This window comes from Anabrus simplex, chromosome 4, assembly GCF_040414725.1.
Source record: "Anabrus simplex isolate iqAnaSimp1 chromosome 4, ASM4041472v1, whole genome shotgun sequence".
Taxonomy (NCBI): Eukaryota; Metazoa; Arthropoda; class Insecta; order Orthoptera; family Tettigoniidae; genus Anabrus; species Anabrus simplex.
In genome coordinates, this window is record NC_090268.1 from 226,186,407 (window position 1) to 226,209,726 (window position 23,320).

The 23,320-nt window shown below is 39.3% G+C and overlaps 1 protein-coding gene across 3 annotated transcripts in view; it reads right to left on the reverse strand.

Annotated features, from left to right (window-relative positions):
- Positions 1 to 23,320, reverse strand: part of Atg17 (autophagy-related 17) — a 210,585-nt gene that overhangs the window by 101,530 nt on the left and 85,735 nt on the right. For all 3 annotated transcript variants that reach the window (XM_067145389.2, XM_067145390.2, XM_067145388.2), the window contains exons 7-10: positions 19,547 to 19,717; positions 18,895 to 19,266; positions 14,002 to 14,181; positions 5,508 to 5,672 (exon numbers count right to left, since the gene is read on the reverse strand). In XM_067145389.2, coding sequence (XP_067001490.2) covers positions 5,508 to 5,672; positions 14,002 to 14,181; positions 18,895 to 19,266; positions 19,547 to 19,717 — 888 coding nt within the window. The remainder of the gene's footprint in view (positions 1 to 5,507; positions 5,673 to 14,001; positions 14,182 to 18,894; positions 19,267 to 19,546; positions 19,718 to 23,320) is intronic.

Here is a 23,320-nt window from a genome sequence, read left to right on the forward strand (position 1 = left end):
AGATACATAGTAACAACAAACAATGATAAGATAGATAAAGTTGTTAAATTCAAATACCTTGGTGAGATTATACAACCTAATGGGCTTGATAAAGAAGCAAACCGCGAAAGAGCCAGAAAAATGGAGCTTGCATTCCACCTTACAAAAAACACATAACAAGAAAGCGATCTCCATTAGGACAAAACTACGCCACTATCAGGCAGTAATTCAACCAGAGTGCTTATATGCTTCAGAATGCCTGGGATTAACAACCAGGAAAGACATTGAAGAAATCGAGAAGAAGGAAAGAAAGATTCTAAGAAAAATCCTCGGTCCAAAGAAATGTACGGACACATATCGATTACGCAGTAACAAAGAAATATATAAAACGTGCAGTAGGATTTCAGATGTCATTCGAAAGCGAAGAGTTAAATTTTTTGGACATATTTCAAGAATGCCTGATAACAGACTTGCCAAGAAAATCTTTAACCACTTCAATAAGCCCAATAGGAAAGGCAGCTCTTATGAAAAATGGTTTGTTAACACGAAGAAGGATTTGCAAGAAATGAACATCACACATCAAGACATCCACAATAGAACCACCTTCAGAAACAAGTTACACACATTTAAGGGTTTCCTAGAGCCAGAAACAGCGACCAAGAAGAAACAACAATGGACGGCTGAAAGAAAAGAAGCAGCAAGCAGGAGGATGAAGGAGTACTGGCGCCAAAGAAAGTTTAAATTATGAGGAGTTATTTACGTGGTCCACAGCTGGCCAAAATCGATAGAAGAAGAAGAAAGAAGAAGAAATAATAATAATAATAATAATAATAATAATAATAATAGAGAATGTGCTACAAAAATACCTAGTAGCACATAGAAAAATATATGATGTTATTTCAACCTTGGTGGAGTTGAAAAGGTCTTCATTAATAAGAACATGTTCCATGGTGCAAGGAATGCTCATGCTTTGTATGTTCAAAATCTAAAGGAGAAATCTGAAGTATCAGAAGTAGAAAATTCTTTGCAAAAAAAAACGAAGAGAAAGGCCACTTTATTGCTGAAGGAATTACAAGATCAATAGTCCAACTCACTTTACCCACTTTCGAGACAAACACATACGCGCGGAATGACTGTCGTTTGTTTACTTCTCGCAGCTTTCTCACAGAGGACGTAGTCGAGCGGTGCACAAGCTCGCTACTCCCCAACAACACAGAATATTCAATAGTAAGCAGAACAAAACATTACAAATTCGATCGACTGTAGTCGCTACTGCCTGCTATAAGCTATCCACATAGCTACTGATGCTATCGGTTACCGTATTTCACGGCATCATCGTCGCCACCGCGTAATCGTCGCATCCTTTATTTTCAATACAAAAATCGGACTTTAAACCTTTAATTACATAATCGTCGCACGTCCAAATTTTGTTCACTAATCTGGTTAAAAAGGTAAATGGAACTGCAACGTAAGTTGCACATGAATGCGCAATTTAAATACGTGTATGGTTTATGGGCAATTTGGCAACACAGTCACGTTTGCGACATGTTGCACAACGTATAAATAAATAATACCGGTATATGTACGACGCATGGCTTACCGGTAGACTATCGGCAGTTTGACAACGTGGTCGCGAGACAGTGTACTATTTATTCACCACCTACATATTATGCTTACCGGTAGGCTATCGGCAGTTTGACAACGTGGTCGCGAGACAGTGTACTATTTATTCACCACCTACATATTATGAGTTCCCATTTGAAATACGTAAGGCTGTAAGTTATCGCTTATCGGCAACGTCGCCAGGAAATACCGGCTAGGTAGGTTGAATGGACCTCGAACCAGCCCTCAGATACAGGTAAAATTCCCTGACCCGGCCGTGAATTGAACCCGAGGTCTCCGTGTAAGAGGCAAGCACGCTACCCCTACACCATGGGGCCGGCTCCTGTGTTATTGCGCACGAAGTGAAATCCAAGACGATAACGCAGATTTCCACGGAATTATTCAGCCGAATTATTTACGATGTCTCAGTTGTCATCGCTAGACTCTTATCTTACTACTACGTCATAAGTGTCCGGGCATGGGATGAAAACTTTTATCCAAGCAGTCAAGATAATTATTACCGGTATCCAATGCTATTAAAGTTTTATTTTATAAACTCGTCAGTAATGTAATGTAAAATCATCAATAACTGGGAAGAAATATTAACCTAATTACCGTATGTTTAAAAGAAATTGAAAAAAATGAATGTTTGTTACTGACGTCTCGGAATACAGTCAACTATACAGTAGATCTACACCGCGCTAGCTAGAGCTCCGGTTTGCGAGCTTTGCGCAAGCGCAGTAGTGTGTCGCAACCAACGAGCTAAACTGATAAATTGTTGCATGCTTCCTTGCTGCCTAACAGTATTGGCTGCTCTGGAATGGACAGATCACAGATGCATTTATTTGTTTCAGATTTACGTGATTACTGTAGACATGTGTGCGTGAGAATTTAAGTTTTTAATTTGTGTTTTGGGTGTTTGCAGAAATAATTTGTTTTAATAGTGAACAATTACGGAAAGTCATTTATATCGCAAAACATTAACGTGTGAAGCATTTATAAGCGATTATGGGTAAATATAGAAACTATTCTGCGGGCTTCAAGCTAAGCGTAATTGCCTTCGCTGAACAGCACGGGAACAGAGCTGCAGAAAGAAAATTTTCTGTGAGTGAAAAGTTGGTGCGTGACTGGCGGAAAGTAAAAAACAAGCTAAAAAGCACAAACCCTTCTAGACGCGCGTTTAGAGGTCCTAAAACAGGGAAATTTCCTATAATTGACGAAGAAGTGTTTAGGTACGTCAGTGAAATACGTAACAATGGCTGCAGTGTATCATATGAAATGTTACAAATTAAGGGACAGGAGGTAGCGCGCAAACACAACATACCGGTAACTCAGTTTAAGGCGACTCGTGGGTGGATTAAGGGGTTCATGCGACGACACAATCTGTCAGTGCAAAGGAGAACAACACTAAGCCAAAAGTTGCCTGCTGATTACACGGACAAGATTGTAAATTTTCACCGATTTGTCATACGTTTGCGCAAGGAAACTTCGTACTTGCTTTCTCAAATCGGTAATGCCGATCAGACTCCAATCTTTTTTGATATGCCTCGCAACAGCACTATTGCGCTAAAAGGATCACGGAGTGTATTAATGAAAACCAGCGGTACTGAGAAGTTGCGATGCACGGCAATGCTAGCCATTACAGCTGACGGGAGAAAGTTGCCGCCTTACATCATTTTCAAGAGGAAAACGATGCCTAAGAATATACAGTTTCCCCGTGGAATTCATGTACGAGTGCAACCAAAGGGTTGGATGGACGTAGAACTCATGCTGGACTGGGTTAAAACTGTGTGGAATAGAAGACCTGGTGCACTACTAAAACAACCAGCTCTGCTTGTTTTAGATAGTTTCCGAGGTCACCTCGTGAACGAAGTGAAGCAAATTCTCACTACAAATAAGACACGACAGATAGTCATTCCTGGTGGCCTAACATCTGCTTTGCAGCCACTAGACGTATGTGTTAATAAACCCTTTAAAGACCATTTACGTCGATTTTACAACGAGTGGATGATGAGCGGCGATCAGCAATTGACGCCCGCCGGAAATATCAGGCGTCCACCCTTGGACCTGTTATGCTCGTGGGTGAAGAAGAGTTGGGATCTTATACCACCTGAACTAGTCTCCAAGAGCTTCAAAAGGACTGGGATTTCGAATGCACTAGACGGTTCCGAAGTTGACGCAGTGTGGCAGGGAGACGAAGAATCGGATACTGGTATTAACAGAGGCGAGGACGGCGCATCAGATAGCGAAACCTGCGATAGCGACACCGAAGATTTGGAATAAATTGCGTACCGGTAAGTCCGCATTTCACAACAAAGCGATAATTTTTTGCAAGTGTAATATTTTAACTTTAATACCCAAATTAATGACAAATTAACTTAATACGTTCATTTTTATTTTCAGGTTGGAAAAACGTTCGCCGAATTGTTGCGAAAAATTATGAATTTTGTTTTAGACTATTTTAATTATTTTGATGTATAAACGCGAGTATTACGTGCATCTTAAATTTGTATCAAATACAATTTAGTTATAAATACATTTTTGAGTAATACAAATACTGGTATTAAATATTCATCGTATAATGGTCGCACCCTACAATTTTTTCGAAAATTTTGGTATAAAAAGTGCGACGATTATGCCGTGAAATACGGTACTTCACATTTGATATCACATTTGTTTTTTTCTGTTTATTAAGTTTTCTTTACAATTTCCTGGCATAAAAGACATGCCCTAGATTCAGGTTATAAAAACTGGAAAAAAATGTGGTATGTCCATTTTATCTGGCAGAAGAATAAATTTCCAGACTTTTTTCTGAATTCCCTGACATTTACTGGTTTTCCTGTAATTTACCAAAACCCTGACATTTCCTTGTTTCCCTGGTCTTTCATACTGGTGGACATCCTGTTATATTATGCATAAGTTCCACATAACGCATGTCATTGTCTTTCCATTGGTACAAATATAAACAGCGGCCTAGTGCCCAAATCATCCTGCTCAGCATATCACCTGAGCAGGTTTGGATTTTGTTGGCTGGTGATGACACACTCATCATCATTTCCCTTTATCCATCTGTAACTGGGTAGGGGCAAATATGGTTCTTCTCCACTTTCTGCGGTAGGGGACGCCCTAAAATTTTCCGAGGCACCCTATCTTGCTTTATCCATATAGGCTATTGTTATGATGGGCTCGCCATACCCAAAGGCATTTTAACCTACTGCCATGTTCAAAATTAAGCCCCCCCCCAAACATGGAGGCAGACACCTTTCATAGCCGCTCCTCTGGAGTACAGATGCTACAGGTTTGCACTTACACCATCTCCATCATACCGAAGTCCACCTTCTCCGCCGAAGATGCCGTTGAGGTCTTCAATCGTAACCCTGAGCTAGGACCCATACCAGATGTTACACATTGGGTCAGTGAGCTCTGGGACTCTCATATGCAGGGGCGCCACTCCCTATACACTATTCAGCCAATTGAGATAATGAACATTAATGCCTTTAGAAGTCAATAGTCATGTTCGATATACCAATATATGGAAGAGCATAATCGATTATTTATATCACTCACAAATTTTCATTACAAAAATATACAGGTTTTGAAATTAATGCAAAATCTGTTCCTCTAAAGTGTAGTTTTCTGCAAAGTGGAATTAATTAAAAGCAGGTTTAAACAGCATTTTCCCCGGACTTCCAAAACTGTTCGCTAAAATTGGGGTTTCGTTACAAGGAGTAATGTTAAAAAAGGAGTTGTACTATATGTTTAAAGGTTCATCTGTACATATGTGCTACCATTAGATAGATAGATACATAGATAATAACCAGCTGGGTGAAAGAAATACTGTATGTTGAAATCCTTTTAAATATGGAATCATTCATCTTTATGAAAGAAGTCATTCAAATCCCCTACACCAAAGTGACATTACTAACCATTGTATGGGTACTTGCAACTGCAGCATCCTTTTCAGTCTTTGAAGTTCCAGAAATGGATCTGACGAGGAAGAACTGTGTGATAGCTCCCAGGTCAGGAAGAGAGACAGTCATGTTGAACTCGGGCAGCTCACTACGCAACTGCTCCAGGTCTTCTATAGACAGCTGTAAATACACAAAATGGTACCAAACTGGTTGATTTCAGGGGAAGGAAAAACAGACAATAGAGGGGATAAAAATACACACACATATCATAGAAGAAATTACAGGGAGCTACCAGCAATCATAGAAAACTACTTGCAGGTTGGCTGGGACTGGAATTATAACCCGTGATCTCTTTTGAAATGTGTTAGTAGATGCTGAGTACACCCTGGTCTAAGCTCTCAAATGAGTTTTTCACTCACAGCAGGGCAAGAAAGTAAACCCAGGCCAAGTGGTCAGGAAGATACCTCAAAACTACAATGCACAAACCATATCCTGATATGTATGTTCTAATGGCCAGGTATTTAGATACTATTGTAGTACATTTGCTATGATGATAGGCAACTTGTGACATTTATTTATTTATTTATGTATTTATTCATTTATTTATTTATTTATTTATTTATTAATTTGTGGGCCCTATCTTTGCCTCACGTAAATAGTTAAGTGTGTGTGTGTGTGGTTTTTTTTTCCCTGTCCAGTGTGACGACAGCATGTGTACTGGGACTGTATTTTCATGACTTTCATAAATTATTATAAACTTAAGACTTTTGTTTACTTCTCTGACTTTTCATTGTGGTGGAGGTCCACAGGGCCACTGAAAACATTAATTTGATTAGCTCCAAAGAGTCACATTAATTGCACACAACATCATTGAATACTTTTACTGATAACTTTGTATTTGTAGAGTAGGAGAAGCTCAATAAAAAGAGAGCCAAGAATACAGGAAGTACCACTAGATGCTACCAACAGAAAAATTGTTGGAAACACTACATAAGTACTGTATTTCATTTGAATCAGAGGAAGAGCTATTAAATAATAATAATAATAATAATAATAATAATAATAATAATAATAATAATAATAATAATAATAATAATAATAATAATAATAATAATATTATTATTATTTTAAAAACCACAACAAACCCCATAGCACTACAGCACTGACAGGCCTTGGCCTACCAAACAACAGCTGCTTAGCCTGATGGCCTGCTGACAAAGCGTGTTCAGGAAGATGAATTATATCTACGGCTATTCTTCGTTTTCACGACCAAGTCATGATCTCGCTGTCAGATTGCTCTCAAATTGTTCTCACTTAGCTGAGTGGACGTTGAACCAACCCTCAGATCCAGGTAAAAATCCCTGACCTGGACAGGTATTGAACACGAGGCTTCTGGGCAAGAGGCAGGCTTGCTGGTACCACAACTACATTTTAGTGGTGATGACGGTAAGAACGCAATTGTTTTTACATGCAAATAATTACTTTCATAACTGCGGGAAGACAGCAGTGGGAATTCATTGGGACTCTCATTTTAGTGTATAAAAAAATTTATTTCGATTTTGTATAAAATTTTATTCTGTTGGATTAGATTTTTGCACTTTCAGAATATTTTAATTTGACTGTTTAAAAAAAAAAAGGATCCTGCTCATTTGATTGTATAATGAAAATTTACTTCGATCTTGAACAAAATTTATCTGTTGTAGTGATGGGCCGTTCATGAACAAACCGACTCTTTTTGAACGACTCATTGGAGAGAGCTAGCTCTCTCATTGAGAGTCGACTCTTGAAGAAGCTAGCTCCCTCCTTGCTCCTTGAGAGCTAGTCATTGAATTAGGAGTCGACTCTAGTATGAGCTAACTCCCTCCTTGCTCCTTGAGAGCTAGTCGTTTATTTAGGAGCCAACTCTTATCAACTGCGACTCCAAGAGCGAGCTAGCTCGTTACATCAACTCTCGTTCATTTCTAGCCAATACCATGCTTCAGATAATCACGTCACATACAGATGCCGCTTTCTTTTTTTATAGACTACCCAGACTAGCCTCTTCCCGCACTCAGTCCAACAGTGGTTGTGGTCTGTCTGCCATGTATGTTATTTGTGCCATAGTTCTGGCAGCCTGCTACCTGACAAAATAAAATGAAATAAACATAGTTTTAAATCTAAATAAGGAAAATATAAAATAACGCTAGTTTTGGCTTTAAAACATAGGCTAAATAACTCATGCCAATGTGTATACCGCAGTATATTTTGGAATACCATAATTATCAACATGAAGTTGTGTAAGGAGCCCGACTCCTTAGCTGGATGGTCAGCTTTGAGGCCTTCAGTGCAGAGGGTTCCAGATTCGATTCCCAGCAGAGTCGGAGATTTTAATCTCTTCTGATTATTCTTTTGGCTCGGGAACTGGGTGTCTGTGTTTGTCCCAACACTTTCCTATTCATATTCAGAAAACACACCCCACTGCCAATCACCACAGAAATACGCAATAGTGATTACATCCCTCCACATAGGGTTGGCGTCAGGAAGGACATCCAGCCATAAAACAGGGCCAAATCCACATATGTGAAGCACTTCGCACTCACGACCCCACAAGTGTAGGAAAAGTGGTAGAAAAAGAAGAAGTAGTGTAATCGTGTAAGGAGTGCCAATATATTAAACATATACATCTCCTACGGTGTAACTGTTCTTGAAAAAATATTAGAAGAGTGTGTAACATACTGTACGCAAAAAAAAACATACAGTATGTGGTATAGATGCTATACGTGGTTATATGTACAGTACATTTATGCTGATAGCGTTTTCCATTATTTTCGTTAACAATCGCATTTAATCAGCATGTTTCCTAAGTTGCGTTATTGCATGAAAGAATCTGTTGTTCCAACGTGGAGAGTGAAACGAGAAACTTTCTGTATCTTCAGTCGAAACAGAATATTCTGATGTCATCTGTTGAGTGAAATGTGAACTTTGTGAACGGGAATGGAGACTCGTCTCATGCTCATCTGGAAAAAATTCCAGTAGATTAATGCGACCGAATGGAAGTAGTGCCACTACTCGAACGGTGCATGCAATCTTGAAAGACATCATTTTAAGCAGAATGGAACTTAGGCAAAGTAATATTAGATGTCACCCATTAATAATGTATATTTGTGATACATTTCTTCGTTATTGTATATAAATCTTTATCATTGGATTATTTGCCAATTTTGCCAGCAGTGCATATATTAATTATTGTTTCATTCCAAGAGTAGCTTGCCAAACTGGACATGTGTTGCCATCTGTTGTGAGAAACATGAACTATTTCGTGCTACCTCGTTCCTTCAAATAAAAACGTGAGTCATGAGCAGTCTGTAAACTGTAAAATAACACTATTTTGGGCTCTAATTAATAAACAACTCATGCCTTAGTATCTACTATAGTAACTTACATCACATTATATTTAAAAATAATTTATTAACGTGTAAGTAATGTCAATATCTCGAATATACATCTTGTACGGTGCATTCGGCCTTGAAAGATATAATTTAAGAAGAATGGAATTTAGGCAAAGTAATATTAGATGTCATCCATTAATACTGTATATTTGTGATACATTTCTTGGTTACTCTATATAAATCATTGGATTAATTGCCAATGTTGCCAGGAGTGTATATATTAATTGTTCATTTGTTTCATTCCAAGAGTAGCATGATAAACTGGACATTGTGTTGCTATCTGTTGTGGGAAATGTAAACTATTTGCGATATCTCATTTGTTCCCGGAAGTCATAAAGAGCCGCCTACCCTAAACCGGATGAATGAATGAACAAATGAACCTGGAGGCAGAGAGTGGCCTGACTTCCTTGACTCGCTCCAACCTTCCTGCTCCCAAGAGTCGATTCTTTTGAATGACTCTCAGCTGGGAGCGGGAGCGAATGAGCTAGCTCCCTCGAAAGAGCTAGTTCGACCCATCACTAATCTGTTGATTTGGACTTACGGAACACAGTGTAGTCTGGTAAGAGTTGCTTCTAGTTTCATAAGCCTAGAACACTTATTCTCATTGTATCAGCAAAGAAAGAAGAGACCTTTCATTGGTCAGAATAACAATGTTTTTAATTGATGAATGTTAGATCCAAAAGTGAATTCTGCATTTTGACTATTTTCCTTTTGTGCCTGCAACATTTCCTGTTCCTCGAAACTTCCCCGCTCCTTTGGTGGGAGGTGCGAAGCATCCGTGCCTTTATTGTCCGATCACCTTAGCGAGCAGAAGTACTCGTACCGTGGTCTCCATTGAGAAACTGGCTGTCTCAGGGTAAGCACTGTTCTTTCCCTTTTGGTTGTAACTTAAGATTTAAATGTAGAATTACTTTAACTATGCAGGGGATAGCCCCTGGATCTCATGTTCATCACTAATTTTTTATGTCACCATGACTTAGCTTCTCTGCTAAGATCAGGACTTAGCTTCTCTGCTAAGACCATTCACATCTCTGTTCAAGGCAAACGTTCATTTTTAAAAATCTTTTCACTTGTCTGAATTTATCCATCTGGTTTGCCATCTTTTAGCCTCCCTTAACCCAACTCATGTAATTATTACCTTGCATCATCGACATGAAGTGTTTCAGCGATGATGCAATTCCTTTTACTGCCAAGTCAGTGTAAAATTACATAATGACTTTGGTTTGTGTAGCCTTAAGATTAATCGATGTATATTGTCGAAATAGGTTTCGATATGTTTAAATTTAGTGCCAAAGAACTTGTAATATGTGAAACTTTCTTTTAGCGCACTATGCATGTCTCAAGGTATGACAAAGTACATAATTTGTTTCATTTCTATTATGCTATTAGAGTTCTATCAAGATTTACCGGGCGAGTTGGCCAGGCGGTTAGAGGGGCGCGGCTGTGAGCTTGCATTCAGGAGATAGTGGGTTCGAATCCCACTGTCGGCAGCCCTGAAGATGGTTTTCCGTGGTTTCCCATTTTCACACCAGGCAAATGCTGGGCCTGTACCTTAATTAAGGCCACGGCCGCTTCCTTCCAACTCCTAAGCCTTACCTATTCCACCGTCGCCATAAGACCTATCTGTGTCAGTGCGACATAAAGCCAACAGCAAAAAAAAAAGATTTTCTTGTGTTTTGAATGTTTATTAAAATAAATGTTGTTCTCCTAGAGAAATTACGTTAGCTATCTTTAGCTATAAAAGAACATACGTTACACTACCTTGCAGCGTTCCATGCTATTTTCCTTATCCGATCAGTAGTTGTAATGATACTTAACCCTGCTTTAATATTTTATGTTGTGATGTACAGTAGAAGTCCGTTATAGCGAGAATTCATAACAGCGAAAAATTTACTCACTATAACGGATTGTCGTTATATCCGATTTTTGTATAAAAGTCGGAAAACCCTTCATGCACTTTAAAATCAGCATGAAAAGGCAATCAGTTTGTTCAAAACTTGCATTTCCGTAGATGATATCCACACTACGGCTTACTTGTTTGTTATTTTTCGTAATCCAATACAACGTGAAAGTGTGTGTTTAATTTCATTCTGAAAAAAATATAGTACCGTATATCTCCGAATCCAAGATGAACCCCACTTTTTCCTTCAAAAAATTTAAATCAGGCTTAAAAAGAAGTTTGTAAAATCATATGAATGCCTTGTCTTACAGTAGGCCTACGCATTTTTAGACTATTTTTTGGCGCTGAACATTGACTTTCGTCACGCCGTATTTCTTTATTTTTGGCGGCTGCACAATTATTTATTTCCGCGGGTGTAAGGACCATTAACTCAACATTGGCATCATAATACCGAAGAGAACTCGTTGAAAATTTTCCGGCAATACCTATTCCATGCATCTCTACAATACAACGATCCATCAGGAAATTATTCTTGCTATCTATAAAACTGTTACTTTTACGCAGCGTCAGATATAACCGGCTGCCGCTACACGCACGTCTCGCCTGTCGGGTTCGGCCAAATTCAGCGGCTAGCAATGTACTGGCCTAATCGCGAATGTTGAAAGTCAACGAACGAGTTTATTGCGCCACGGTATGGCCATTCCGCCCTTGCGTTTTTCGTGCACATACCTCACAATTTCATCTTCGACTTCTTTAAAGCGTCCTTGCTGTGGGCCACTGAATGCATTTTTTGTACAGTGCGCATTTTTTTAGCTCTTTGTCTTCACGCTAACGCCAAATATTGGTTTCAGTTAGGCCTAAGCCGTATTTTCTTGCGGCTGCACAATTATTCTACATTTCCGTGTGTTTAATAAACATTAACTTATAACTGGCATCATAATATCGACTAGAACCCGTTGATAATTTGCCGGCAATACCTTTTCCACGTTTCTTTACAATACGGCTATCCATCACGAAAATATTCCTGCTGTCTATAAACCTTAATTTTACTAAGCGTCAAGTTATGACTCTGCCACTGAGTAGCCATGGCTTTTCTAAGAATTCGAAGGGTCTCATGCTTTGATGTCATTCTGCAGATTTGAGAAACACACAGGCTCTGTACAACCGGTTGTCGCGGCTAACGATGTGTGGTGAAAGAGGCGGTCGTTTATTGTCAACGAGTTCTGTGCGCGTGTGAAAAGAAGCAGTGTGGTTACCGCGGCAGTTGCCAGTGGTATCCATTAACTTACTGTTAGGCCGCGAATCCAACAACCCTTGAGTTTTCGCATGAGATTCTGAGAGAAAAAAGTCTTGGATTCGGAGAAATACGGTATCACTCCAGAGATTTCTGTGGCAAACACCTCAGCTTTCTTCTTCAAACAGCATCACCTAACCCAACCGTATATGTAGCCTATCGTGAAAACATATTTGAAACTCATGTAGAGAAATAACCTCGTCGCGAAAAATTTACATGTAAATAGTCGCAACTAGACGCGACAAGATATGAAATATCCTCTGAAATCAGTGATGTACTCTGCCATATCTTGAGGTGTATCACATGCTTACTTAATTTCCGTATATAACATTAAAATTAAGATATCGTTTACTTCAGTCTTTATTTTTAACGAGTTAACAACTGTTATCGGCCACGTTATTTACGCATTTATTAAGAAAAGGTGTTTTCCTCTTTCATTTCGAATTTTCTTTAGAGAACAGCAGTCAATGGGTATTACTAATAAACTCCAACATCGCTTTTGAATGTCAACAAGAGAGTTCGCAAATGCACAAAGTGAGAAAACTGTACCATACCGAAGATGATCGATAGCATTTTGTTGCAAACGTTTCAGTTTTCTTATTCAAACAGCGTCACGTATCCTAACTTAACCGTACTATACGTATGATGAAAACACAGTTCAAGCGCCAGTAGAGAAATTATACCTTTCTCGCTATAAATTTTCATAATAGCCTTTCCGTAATTTAACCAGACGCGACAAAATATAAACTAACCTCTGAAATCAATTAAGCACTCTGCCATATCTCAAGGTGTATCCCATTCTTACTTAATTGCAGTATTGAGCCTCAAAATTATGCGGTCGTTTAGTCAGCCTTAGTTTTAACGAGTTAACAACCATTATCGGACATGTTATTTACGCACTTATTACGAAAATATGTTCTCTTTCATTTCGAATTTTCTTTACGGAACAACTGTCGACGGATATTACTAATCGACTCCGACATCGCCTTCGAATGTCGACGAGAGAAATTGCTAGTGCACATAGCGAGGATACGATGCCGAAGGTAATCGATCGCATGCAATATCATCGCTGGGGTGCATAAATATCGGCAACGGAAAAAATCATGCGCGCTTAATCGCTCGTAATAACGGATGCGCCACTGATGGGGTTCTCGCTGTAACCGAAGGACGATACACAGTTTAATATAGGAATTTTGAAGGGACAGAAAAATGTAGTCGCTATAACGGAGTTCTCGTTATATGCCGTACTCGCTATAGCGGACTTCTACTGTATTTTGAAAATACATACTTTGCATATTTTAAATTTCTTCCCTTAATAATCTTATGTGTTAATCGCCCATTAAAGGTTACAACTTTTAGTTTTACAGACACACTGTTGTGCTGGAAATATGTCCTGCAGGACTTCTTTAACGTGCTAGTAAATCTACCGACATGAGGCTGACTTAATTTAGCACCTTCAAATACCACTGGATTGCAGGATCAAACCAATCAACTTTAGCTCATTAGGCCAGTGTCCTACCACCTGAACTACTAAGCTTGGCAACAATAATAACAATGAGAGGCTTTTTGATTTAACACTATTTAGGATGCCTGATGGCGTATCTGCTTCACTCTACCAGATGGCAGGATAAACAGACCTCTATTCGGTGATCAGCCAAGTTTTAATCAATTTTGGACGGTAAATACCGAACGTATCACCAGAGATCTTTTACATGCTGACAGGTTACGATGTGGAGTGCCGAACAAACTCTTTTCTACCCTTCAAAAATCCAATCCTTCAAAAATTACCACATAGGTAACGTTGGATAGATCTTGGAGGATCCAGAGACTGATTGACACACCCACAATCATCATACATCAGTCAATTTAATTTAATGTAATACTCACCTTTGGAAGTTTGGAATCAAATAATGATGGAGCTTGAGTGGCATAAGGTGGTGGACAATCCTCCATGCCAGGGAACAGGGTATTGAGGAAATGGCCTTCAAATTGCGTCTGGAATTCTTTCCGCTTTGCCACTTCTTCATTGTGAATTGCCAAAAGTTGTGATGCAAACTCATTAGCCCACTACAAAGAAATATAAGTACATTAGAATCATGAGAGTACATTGCCATAAACCACGTGCAGTATAACACAAATTCCTTATTCCACACATCACTTCCTCCTTTTACCCTTCCCTCACTGTTGTACTATTATTTAAGAGCTTCAGTTCTGCAGCAACTCACTTCGTTCATACATTATAGGTGACTGAAAAATTGAGTGGAATAATAATAATAGTCTTATTAGCAAAATCAACAAGGGGACTGGCAGGCAGATGGACTCTTGCCTCCACTCATCTGCATAATCAAAAGTCATCTATCACTGGCACAAAAAAAAGAGTAACGAAGGTGTTTAAAACAGGCTCAGACTGGCCTACGGAAGCATGAATCTGATGTCTTGCCTTTGCAGATGTCACAAAGCTTTTGGATTCCCTATGATCAGCTGCAAAACAAATCAACCATCTCAAGACACAAGCTGGAAAGGTGCAATGACCATCAAGAAAGCACAGTATCTAGAGATACAGAGGTAGGGCAAAGGAAAATCAAGGAGGCAGAGACATTTTAAAACCTAGGCAAGTAGATAAAATCAAACATATCCTGGAAAGAAGCTTTCGTATCACAGAACTACAAAATGGAAATGGCGTACCAGGCAACCAAAGGTGTTTTCAACAAAAGACCCATATACGCAGGGCCTACACACAGCAGAATGATAAATAAGAAAGGTCTGACTGAGAAATCAGCAACTATAGAAAATGGCACAACTACAAACTACACTCATGTGAAAAGTCTTCTATAAACACACGATACAATATTATAATGTTATTGGCTTTAAGCCCCACTAACTACTTTTGCAGTTTTTGGAGACGCCAAGGTGCCGGAATTTAGTCATGCAGGAGTTCTTTTATGTGCCAGTAAATCTACTGACACGAGGCTGACGTATTTGAGCACCTTCAAACACCACCGGACTGAGATTGGATCAAACCTGCCAAATTGGGGTACTAAACATAGGCAACGAAGACCCACGGTGTCGCTTGTATTGTGTTACTAACCAGAGGCAATGCCCAGACCCGTGGTGTTGTTCACAAGGGTACGACTCACGGGTACTGGAAACCCACAGTGTACCCCGCTGGACTGCTACGAATCACAAAACTATTGAGTACCTAACAGAGTGGTACTACTTGCAAGTAAAAGCGACCCATGGTGTTCCCCGCGTAGTGGTACTAATCATAAGTAGTTTCATGGTTCTAATTTGATCATCCCTTGGTCGCCCCTTTTAGTCGCCTCTTACAACAGGCAGGGGATACCTCGGGTGTATTCTACATGTGCATCCCCCACCCGCAGGGTGTGTAGATGTAAAAGAGGGATGGGAAGGAAAGGGGGGAATTGTAGAAGACTAAAGTGCGCCACGAGGAAAGCAACGGGAAACTACCTCACTCCTCATTTCCCTAGTACGCCTCTTCAGTGACGCCTAGGCTATTTATGACAGCTGTTGGCGGAGCTGCAGAGGATCAAACCAGCCTTCGGGCTGAATACCCAACATACATACAACATAAAGTGCGCCAAATGGCAACAATATGGATATACTGGAACATGGAATGTGAGAAGTATCTTTCAGGCTGGGGCTAGTAGAAAACTGGAGGAGAAATATCAGACAGATGTGGCAACATTACAAGAGATAAGATGGAAGACAATCAGGGTGGCAGATCTAGAGCACTACATTTTGCTCAATGACAAAGAAGTGGGTAAGGTTCTGGAAGAGAGAAATCTGGCCCGACAAAGAATGCTACAGAGACCCACTCGAAATAATATGGCAGTTTTTAAAGAGAAACGGAGAATAGCAAAGACATTGATAAGGAACAAGAAAAGAATAGAAGAAAGGGAGTGTGTGGAAGAAATGCAGAAGAATTTTGAAAACAAACAAGGTAGAAAATTCTTCCATGGGGTTGGGCAAGTAAAGAAGCGATATTAACCTAGAGTGAATATGCTTAAGGATCAGACTGACAGACTAATTGTTGGGAAAGAACGAATTCTGGAAAAATGGGCAAAACATTTCGAAATATTACTTTCTGTCAGACCAATAAATGAAGAAAGAGAAGGAGCATGTTGTATGGAAACTTCAGAGAGAGATGAAAAGGGGCAATGTGGAGATGAATGTGAGGGGGAAGAGAGGAATGAGGAGAATGGAGATGAGGAGGAAGACGATATGGGATCACCATCAACTGAAGAAATAAGAGAAATTATAAAACAATTGAAGAACAGTAAAGCCCCAGGGAATGACCTCATAATGGCAGAAATGGTAAAATTTGGAGAAGTGTTGGTGAGGAGAATACATGAGATGATTAAAAAAGGTATGGGAAACGGGCAAAATGCCAGAGGACTGGACACTAGCAAATATATGCCCTATACATAAGAAGGGGTCAAGCATGCATTGCAAGAATTATCGAGGTATATCCATACTGAGTATAGTGTACAAAATCCTGTCTACAGCCATAACAAAGAGAGTAATAGAGCAGAAAGAATTATAAGGAAGTAGCAAGATGGTTTCAGACCTGGAAGATCAACGATGGACCATATTTTCACTATGAGAATGACTCAAGAAAAGACATATGAATACAACGTTCGACTAGGATGTCTTTTTTTTGGCTAGTTGCTTTACGTCGCACAGACACAGATAGGTCTTATGGCGACAATGGGACGGGAAAGGGCTAGGAGTAGGAAGGAAGCGGACGTGGCCTTAATTAAGGTGCAGCCTGGTGTGAAAATGGGAAACCACGGAAAACCATTTTCAGGGCTGCCGACAGTGGGGTTCGAAACTACTATCTTCCAAATACTGGATACTGGCCGCACTTAAGCGACTGCAGCTATTGAGCTCGGTCATCTTCATATAGATTTTAAACAAGCCTATGATAAAGTAACAAGATCGACATTATGGGAAACAATGAAGAAGTTTAAATTTCTACAGAAATTAATAAAATTGACTAAGATGACCCTGGAGAACAGCAGAAGTCAGGTAAAAGTGCAGGGAAGTCTGTCAAGATCTTCCAGAACCGAAGAAGGCCTAAGGCAAGGAGATCCCTTACCACCAGTGTTATTTAATATAGTGCTGGAGAAGTCTGTAAGATCAATAACTACTAATCTGTGTGGTAATATTTACAACAGACTGATCCAAGTCTTGGCTTATTCAGATGATGAGGCGATATCTGCTAAAAGTAATGAGGCACTTACAACTGCCTTAAGGGAGCTGAAAGATGCAGCTGGGACTTTGGGTTTGGAGATAAGTGAGGCTAAATCTAAATACCGTATTTACGCGAATAATCCCCGCACCCTAACTTTAGGTAGGCTTATTTTGAAGAAAAAAAAAAGCCAACTTTGATGCAAAAAACCACATCCCAATTTCGTGCCTCAAATTAAAAAAAAAATGTGCAGGTATTATTCGCGTAAATCCCCGCCACCATATTTACGCGAATAATACCTGCCACCGAATAATCCACACCCTAAATTTAGGAAGGCTGATTTAGAAAAAATAATGCCAACATTGACGCAAATAAAACCCGCGCCCCAATTTCATGCCCCAATTTTTTTTAAAAAAATGTGCGGGTATTATTCCCGTAAATACGGTATATGGTAACTGAGAGAAGTGGAAGGAACACCAAAAAAACTCCAAGTGTATGACTACACCTTTGAAGCAGTAGATAGCTTCACATATGTTGGCTCAGTAATAACATCAGAAAATAAAGTTGAGACAGGTATTGGAAATCGCATTAAGACTGCCAACAGATCCTACACAGCACTGTACCCTCTTCTGAGCAGTAAAAACTTAAACAGAAAATTGAAACTGACTCTCTACAAAACAATAATTAAACCAGTATTTATATATGGGAGTGAAGCATGGGTATTGACTGAGACTACAGATAGGAGATTAAATGTGTGGGAAAGGAAAGTACTGAGGAAGATATTTGGACCGGTAAAGGAGGGAGATTTATGGAGAATTAGAACAAATAAAGAAATAAGTTTTTTGTATAAGGAGCCAGACTTGGTGACCTCAGTCAAAATGAAACGAATTGGATGGCTGGGGCATGTGTAATGGATGGAAGAGAGAAGACTTCCAAGGAAGGCAATGACAGGTCTCCTTGGGGGCAGGAGAAGGAGAGGTCGGCTCCGGATGAGATGGCTGGAGGATGTGGAAACTGATCTGAGGACCATTGGAGTCAGGAGGTGGCGTAGGCGTGCTGAAGACCAGGACAACTGGATAGCTGTGATCAAGGAGGCCAAGGTCCTTAAAGGACTGTAGAGCCATGGAGTAAGTAAGTAAGTAAGTAAAACAAATACACCTGGTCTTCTGAATTTCTTTGGTGCAAACCAACAACAAATCTGTGGAAATTCACAATGTTTTCTTCATAACAGGCTGGAAGACATGCTAAGCAAGAAAATGTGTTAAAGAGGAACACACTAACGAGGTTTCAGTGTATTAGGGTTACTTTAATAGTTAATGTTTTTTTTTACTACTATAATTTTCATTATATTATTATTAGTAGTTTAATTTTATAGCATATTAGTAAAATTATGAAAGAGTAATTAGGCAAAAGAGCCCATAGCCCTAACTTTGCCACCAATAAATATGATATCTATCCATCCATATTTGTACGATGAAAAGTAAGGTTGTAAATAAATTTTATAATAGGCATGCCAATTTTCGTGTTCATGACTGTATCTAGATTTTAAAATCATACTGGTTGCTTACCGTAAGGAATGCCTGCGAAAACGTTCTCCGTCGCACCACTTCTCCGACAGCAGTGACATACATCTGGGGAGTAAGATGGATCTGCTGCACCACCTCCAGAGACCTCCTAAGCCTCCTCAGACTCTCGTGGTAAATCATCAGCTTGCTGTCCATCTCGCACATGCAGTTCTCCACGTACATGACCCATCTCAATCTTGTGTGAAGGTTGGTGCTCAACTCCTCCTTCGCACGGGTGCAACGCCGACGGATATCTCTTAACTGGTGGTGGTTTTTGAGCATCACCAGCAACTGACGCCGATGAGAAGCACAGAGATCAGGAAGAATGGAAGCATCACCGAGATTGCTGGCTCGATTTTGATTTTGAAGAAATGCCTATAATTGAAGAAAAAAGTTACACGTATCATCCCGAAGTAAGCCAAGTATAAAAGTTACCTTTTACAGACTAACCTCAAAGATGCTGCACATATTTGTTCATTCTTGATAATCATGATCTTTTGTTTTAAGAAGCATAAATGAACTCAAGTGACAGTGGAAAATATATTTTTAAAATCTTATCCCTGAATCTAACTGTGCTTAGTGTTAAAACAATTTTTTTTATCCTTCGCTTTTGCTAATCCTTAAAAAGAGTCAAAGACATTACAAAGTAACCTACCTGAGCTAAATCACCCTGTTCTTGTACAATTCTTTTAGCTTCAAACATAAGTTGCTCCAATCCAAACAGTCTCTCTCCTAATCCTTTAATTTCCTTCATGCCTTGATTGTTAGCTGCAAGCAATGCTTGATCCACGTCATTCTTGAGGGCTTCAAATACTCTGCTGTCAAACTGAAATTAAAAACACAATACAGATGAGAGCATGTAACTGGGAAGATATTAAAAACTTACTTTTTTAAGGAGTGTATGAGGTAAAAGTACAAGTGTTTTTGGAAACCCTCCTAACACACAAACCTCCAGTGATGGGAAAGTTATTGGTCTGAATTCATTTACACGTGAAATACACAGTTCAAAAAAATTGGGGGAACATGTTTTTGAACGTATGCCACGCTCCACAAAACAATACCTCACACCCAGGTATACTACCAACTAAACCTTTATTCTTTACCACTGAAGTATACAAAAGAACATCAATGGATTCGCGTTCATTTTCAGAACACAAACTGAAATGTCCAAATAGGGGCAAAAACAAAGTGATAACAGTCCTCCAGGGTGGATTTTTATCACAGTTGGAGAGCTTCACTATGGTGTATGTCCTCCATGAGCATTTATCAGAGCTTGGCACCTATGTGGCATGCTCCGTGTAAGTCAACGGAGGTCACGTTGCAAGTATCAGGTCCCAATCTTCAATGAGAGCCTGTTCGAGGTCTTGGAGAGTCTGTGGTGGAACAGGACACCCAAAAACACTTCTGTCAAGCTTATCCCACACATGCTCTATGGGATGAAGGTTGGGACTCACTGCTCTTGAATGTCCAGTTCTCGCAAAACAGCTCTGGTGATGCGCACTACGAGCCCTAACATTGTCGAGCATGAGTACGAATTCAGGGCCATGCAGCAACTACACATGCTGCAGCAGTATCTGCTCGATGTACCCCGCAGCGGCAAGATTACCACGGACAACGACAAGATTCGTACGGCCATCAATACTGATGCCACCCCACACCATCACAGAACGTTGTAAGTTATGAATCTCATTATAAAACCGTATTGGATTTCAGAATAAGAAGTTATTATATTAATAAAAACCATCTTTCCAATACATGACAGTCCTTTATATTTAGGATAAAACCATTAATAGATATTATAATTAGGACATGCTTTTTGAGCATCATCAGCTAGAAGTAACTTAATCCAAGGTAGGTCAGGGCTCTGATCCCGGTATATATAATGAAAAAGTCTAATAATACATTGATAAAATACGAATTTTAACAATTTAAAAATAATCAGCAAGATTATATTATGTCTATTGAAACAAATAGTGACCATTAAAATTGCTTAAAATGTAAGTGGAATGAATGACATGAAGATGTTACAATAATTTGCTGTGAGTGTTTGTTCGTATAAATCGATGATCATAATCATCTTCGCTCAATGACAGACTGCTTATAATTTAAAAAAGTTTTTCACATTAGGAGTGACCTCTTGTAATGAATTATGATTTTGTTTCATAGATTAAACATGATGAGGTGTGTTAAAATCACATGTACTTGTTGAAAAACAAACTGCACAGATGGATAAAATGTCGCCTGGATCGGCATAAACAACCTTATGAGACTCCCTCACGTTGTATTTCAAACATTATTATGTATAGATAGTGTATTATTATTGGGCTCCAAATTGAGAACTACTGATCTCGTAGGTGAAAAACATAAAGCGGGTATGCCCTGTAAAAGAGAAGAAAAAGAAGAAAATTATGTGTGTCAATTCCAACAATTAATCCAGCAATTAATTTGCAATAAGAGAACTGGCCTTGAAGGCTTTCTAATTACACCGAGATGTAAGTAAAAGTGAAATGAAACGGTGTAAAAGTTGCGGGTTTTTTCATCGTGTATATCATGATTGCAATGGCTTGATACCGTTGTGTTATAGTGTGAACATGTCCGACTCCATGGTTAAATGGTTAGCACATGTTGGCCTTCAGTTCAAGAGGTCACGATCGGGTCGGCGATTTTAACTTTCGTTGGTTAATTCCGACAGTTCGGGTACTGTGTGTGTGCGCCAACCGACTCATTAGGATACATCTTAGGTAGAGCCACATTTACGTAAGCGCGTAGATCACCTATCACGCGACAACTCGAAAGATCTGCACCCAGCATCGGAGGCCACACGCCATTATTATTATTATTATTATTATTATTATTATTATTACATGAAGAAAAATGCCCAAATACAGTACCCATATTTTATTATTTTGCTTTCCCCCTGTTTTATGTCGCGCGCATTTATCGTTTTCCCGCATCCATCGTCATTTTTCCCTCCCCCTTGAAAAACTATGCATTCAGGTTTTACTGAGTATGGTACAGAGACGTACGTAATAATAAAGAAGTCCAGGGTTCATCAGTCTTAAAATTTACATACATAAATAGACTGGCCCACTCTTCCTGAATGTTCAGAACACACCTATCGATTATTTTTGTTACTTTTTCGTAAATACGAAACAAACTGAAGTGACAATACTATTGTCAATCACCTACTACTGGCAGTAAGGATGTGCGACTCTAGCGAATTCCATTACAGTAAAACCTCGTTAATTCAAAGTCGTCGGTACTAAAAAATCGGACTTCGAATTACGTGATTTCGAATTAACCGCCAATTCGCAATTCATAAGTACCAACCCTTGCCGCGTTACAAAATATTCTAAGGCCCGTTACCGCATGCAGTTAACCTTGATTCACAGTTTATACCTTTCAAATGTCAAGGAAAAAGAACCTTGATTCACAGTTTATACCTTTCAAATGTCAAGGAAAAAGAACTATTTCCAAAATGTATCCAAGAAGGTGCATTTACAGTATTCAAATAATGCACTCGGATATCACACTGGTAAACATAACCTCACACAATGAAAGAAAGAAAAAAAAAGAAAAAGCATGATTCAAAGATGAGGAGAAATCTATGCTGGCTCCCATGTGCAAGTGCTTTATTAATTGGATTACTATACTGTATGCATTTTTGATGCCTTGTATTTTCACAGAAAGTACCCAATGCCCTTAAAATCGAACTTTCCTATGACTCTATCCTTGTACGATTTCCCGCCATGGCACTTCTCTCGTACTTCAGAAATGTAAACACTTGCCGCGTCACAAAGTATTCTAAGACCCATTAATACATGCAATCACTTCGATTCACAGTTTAAACCTTTCAAATGCCATGGAAAAAGCTATTTCCGAAATGTATCCAACAAGGTGCATTTACAATGTTCAAATAATGCACTTGAATAAATCACTGACAAACATAACCTCACGCAACAAAAGGAAAAAATCGCACAATTCAAAGACGAGGATAAATTATGCCGGTTCCCCTGTGCAAATGCATTATTTTTTGGATTTCTGTACAGTTTTCATTTTTAGATGCTTTGTACTGGCATGGAAAGTGCCCGACATTGTAGTTTATCGAACTTTCCTATGACGAGGGGATAAAGTATCTCGTTTCCATGTGCATTGCAACGCACTACTATGACCCCCATCCCTCACCCTTGTACGATTTCCCAGTTGACAATTTCTCCTTTAAAACAATAAGAGCGTTTGGGCTCGCATTAAAATAAAGCAATGCAGTTTCACCGGCAATGACAATATTGTTCGGTGCCTACGAATTTATTATATGAGCCACGTTTTTTCGCCAACTGTCGGCATCGCCAGTATTCGCGGATTCTGTTTTCCCGCACACTGCCTGTTACGTGATATTACGGCGTTCCTTAAAAGGTTGAATACAAAAGAA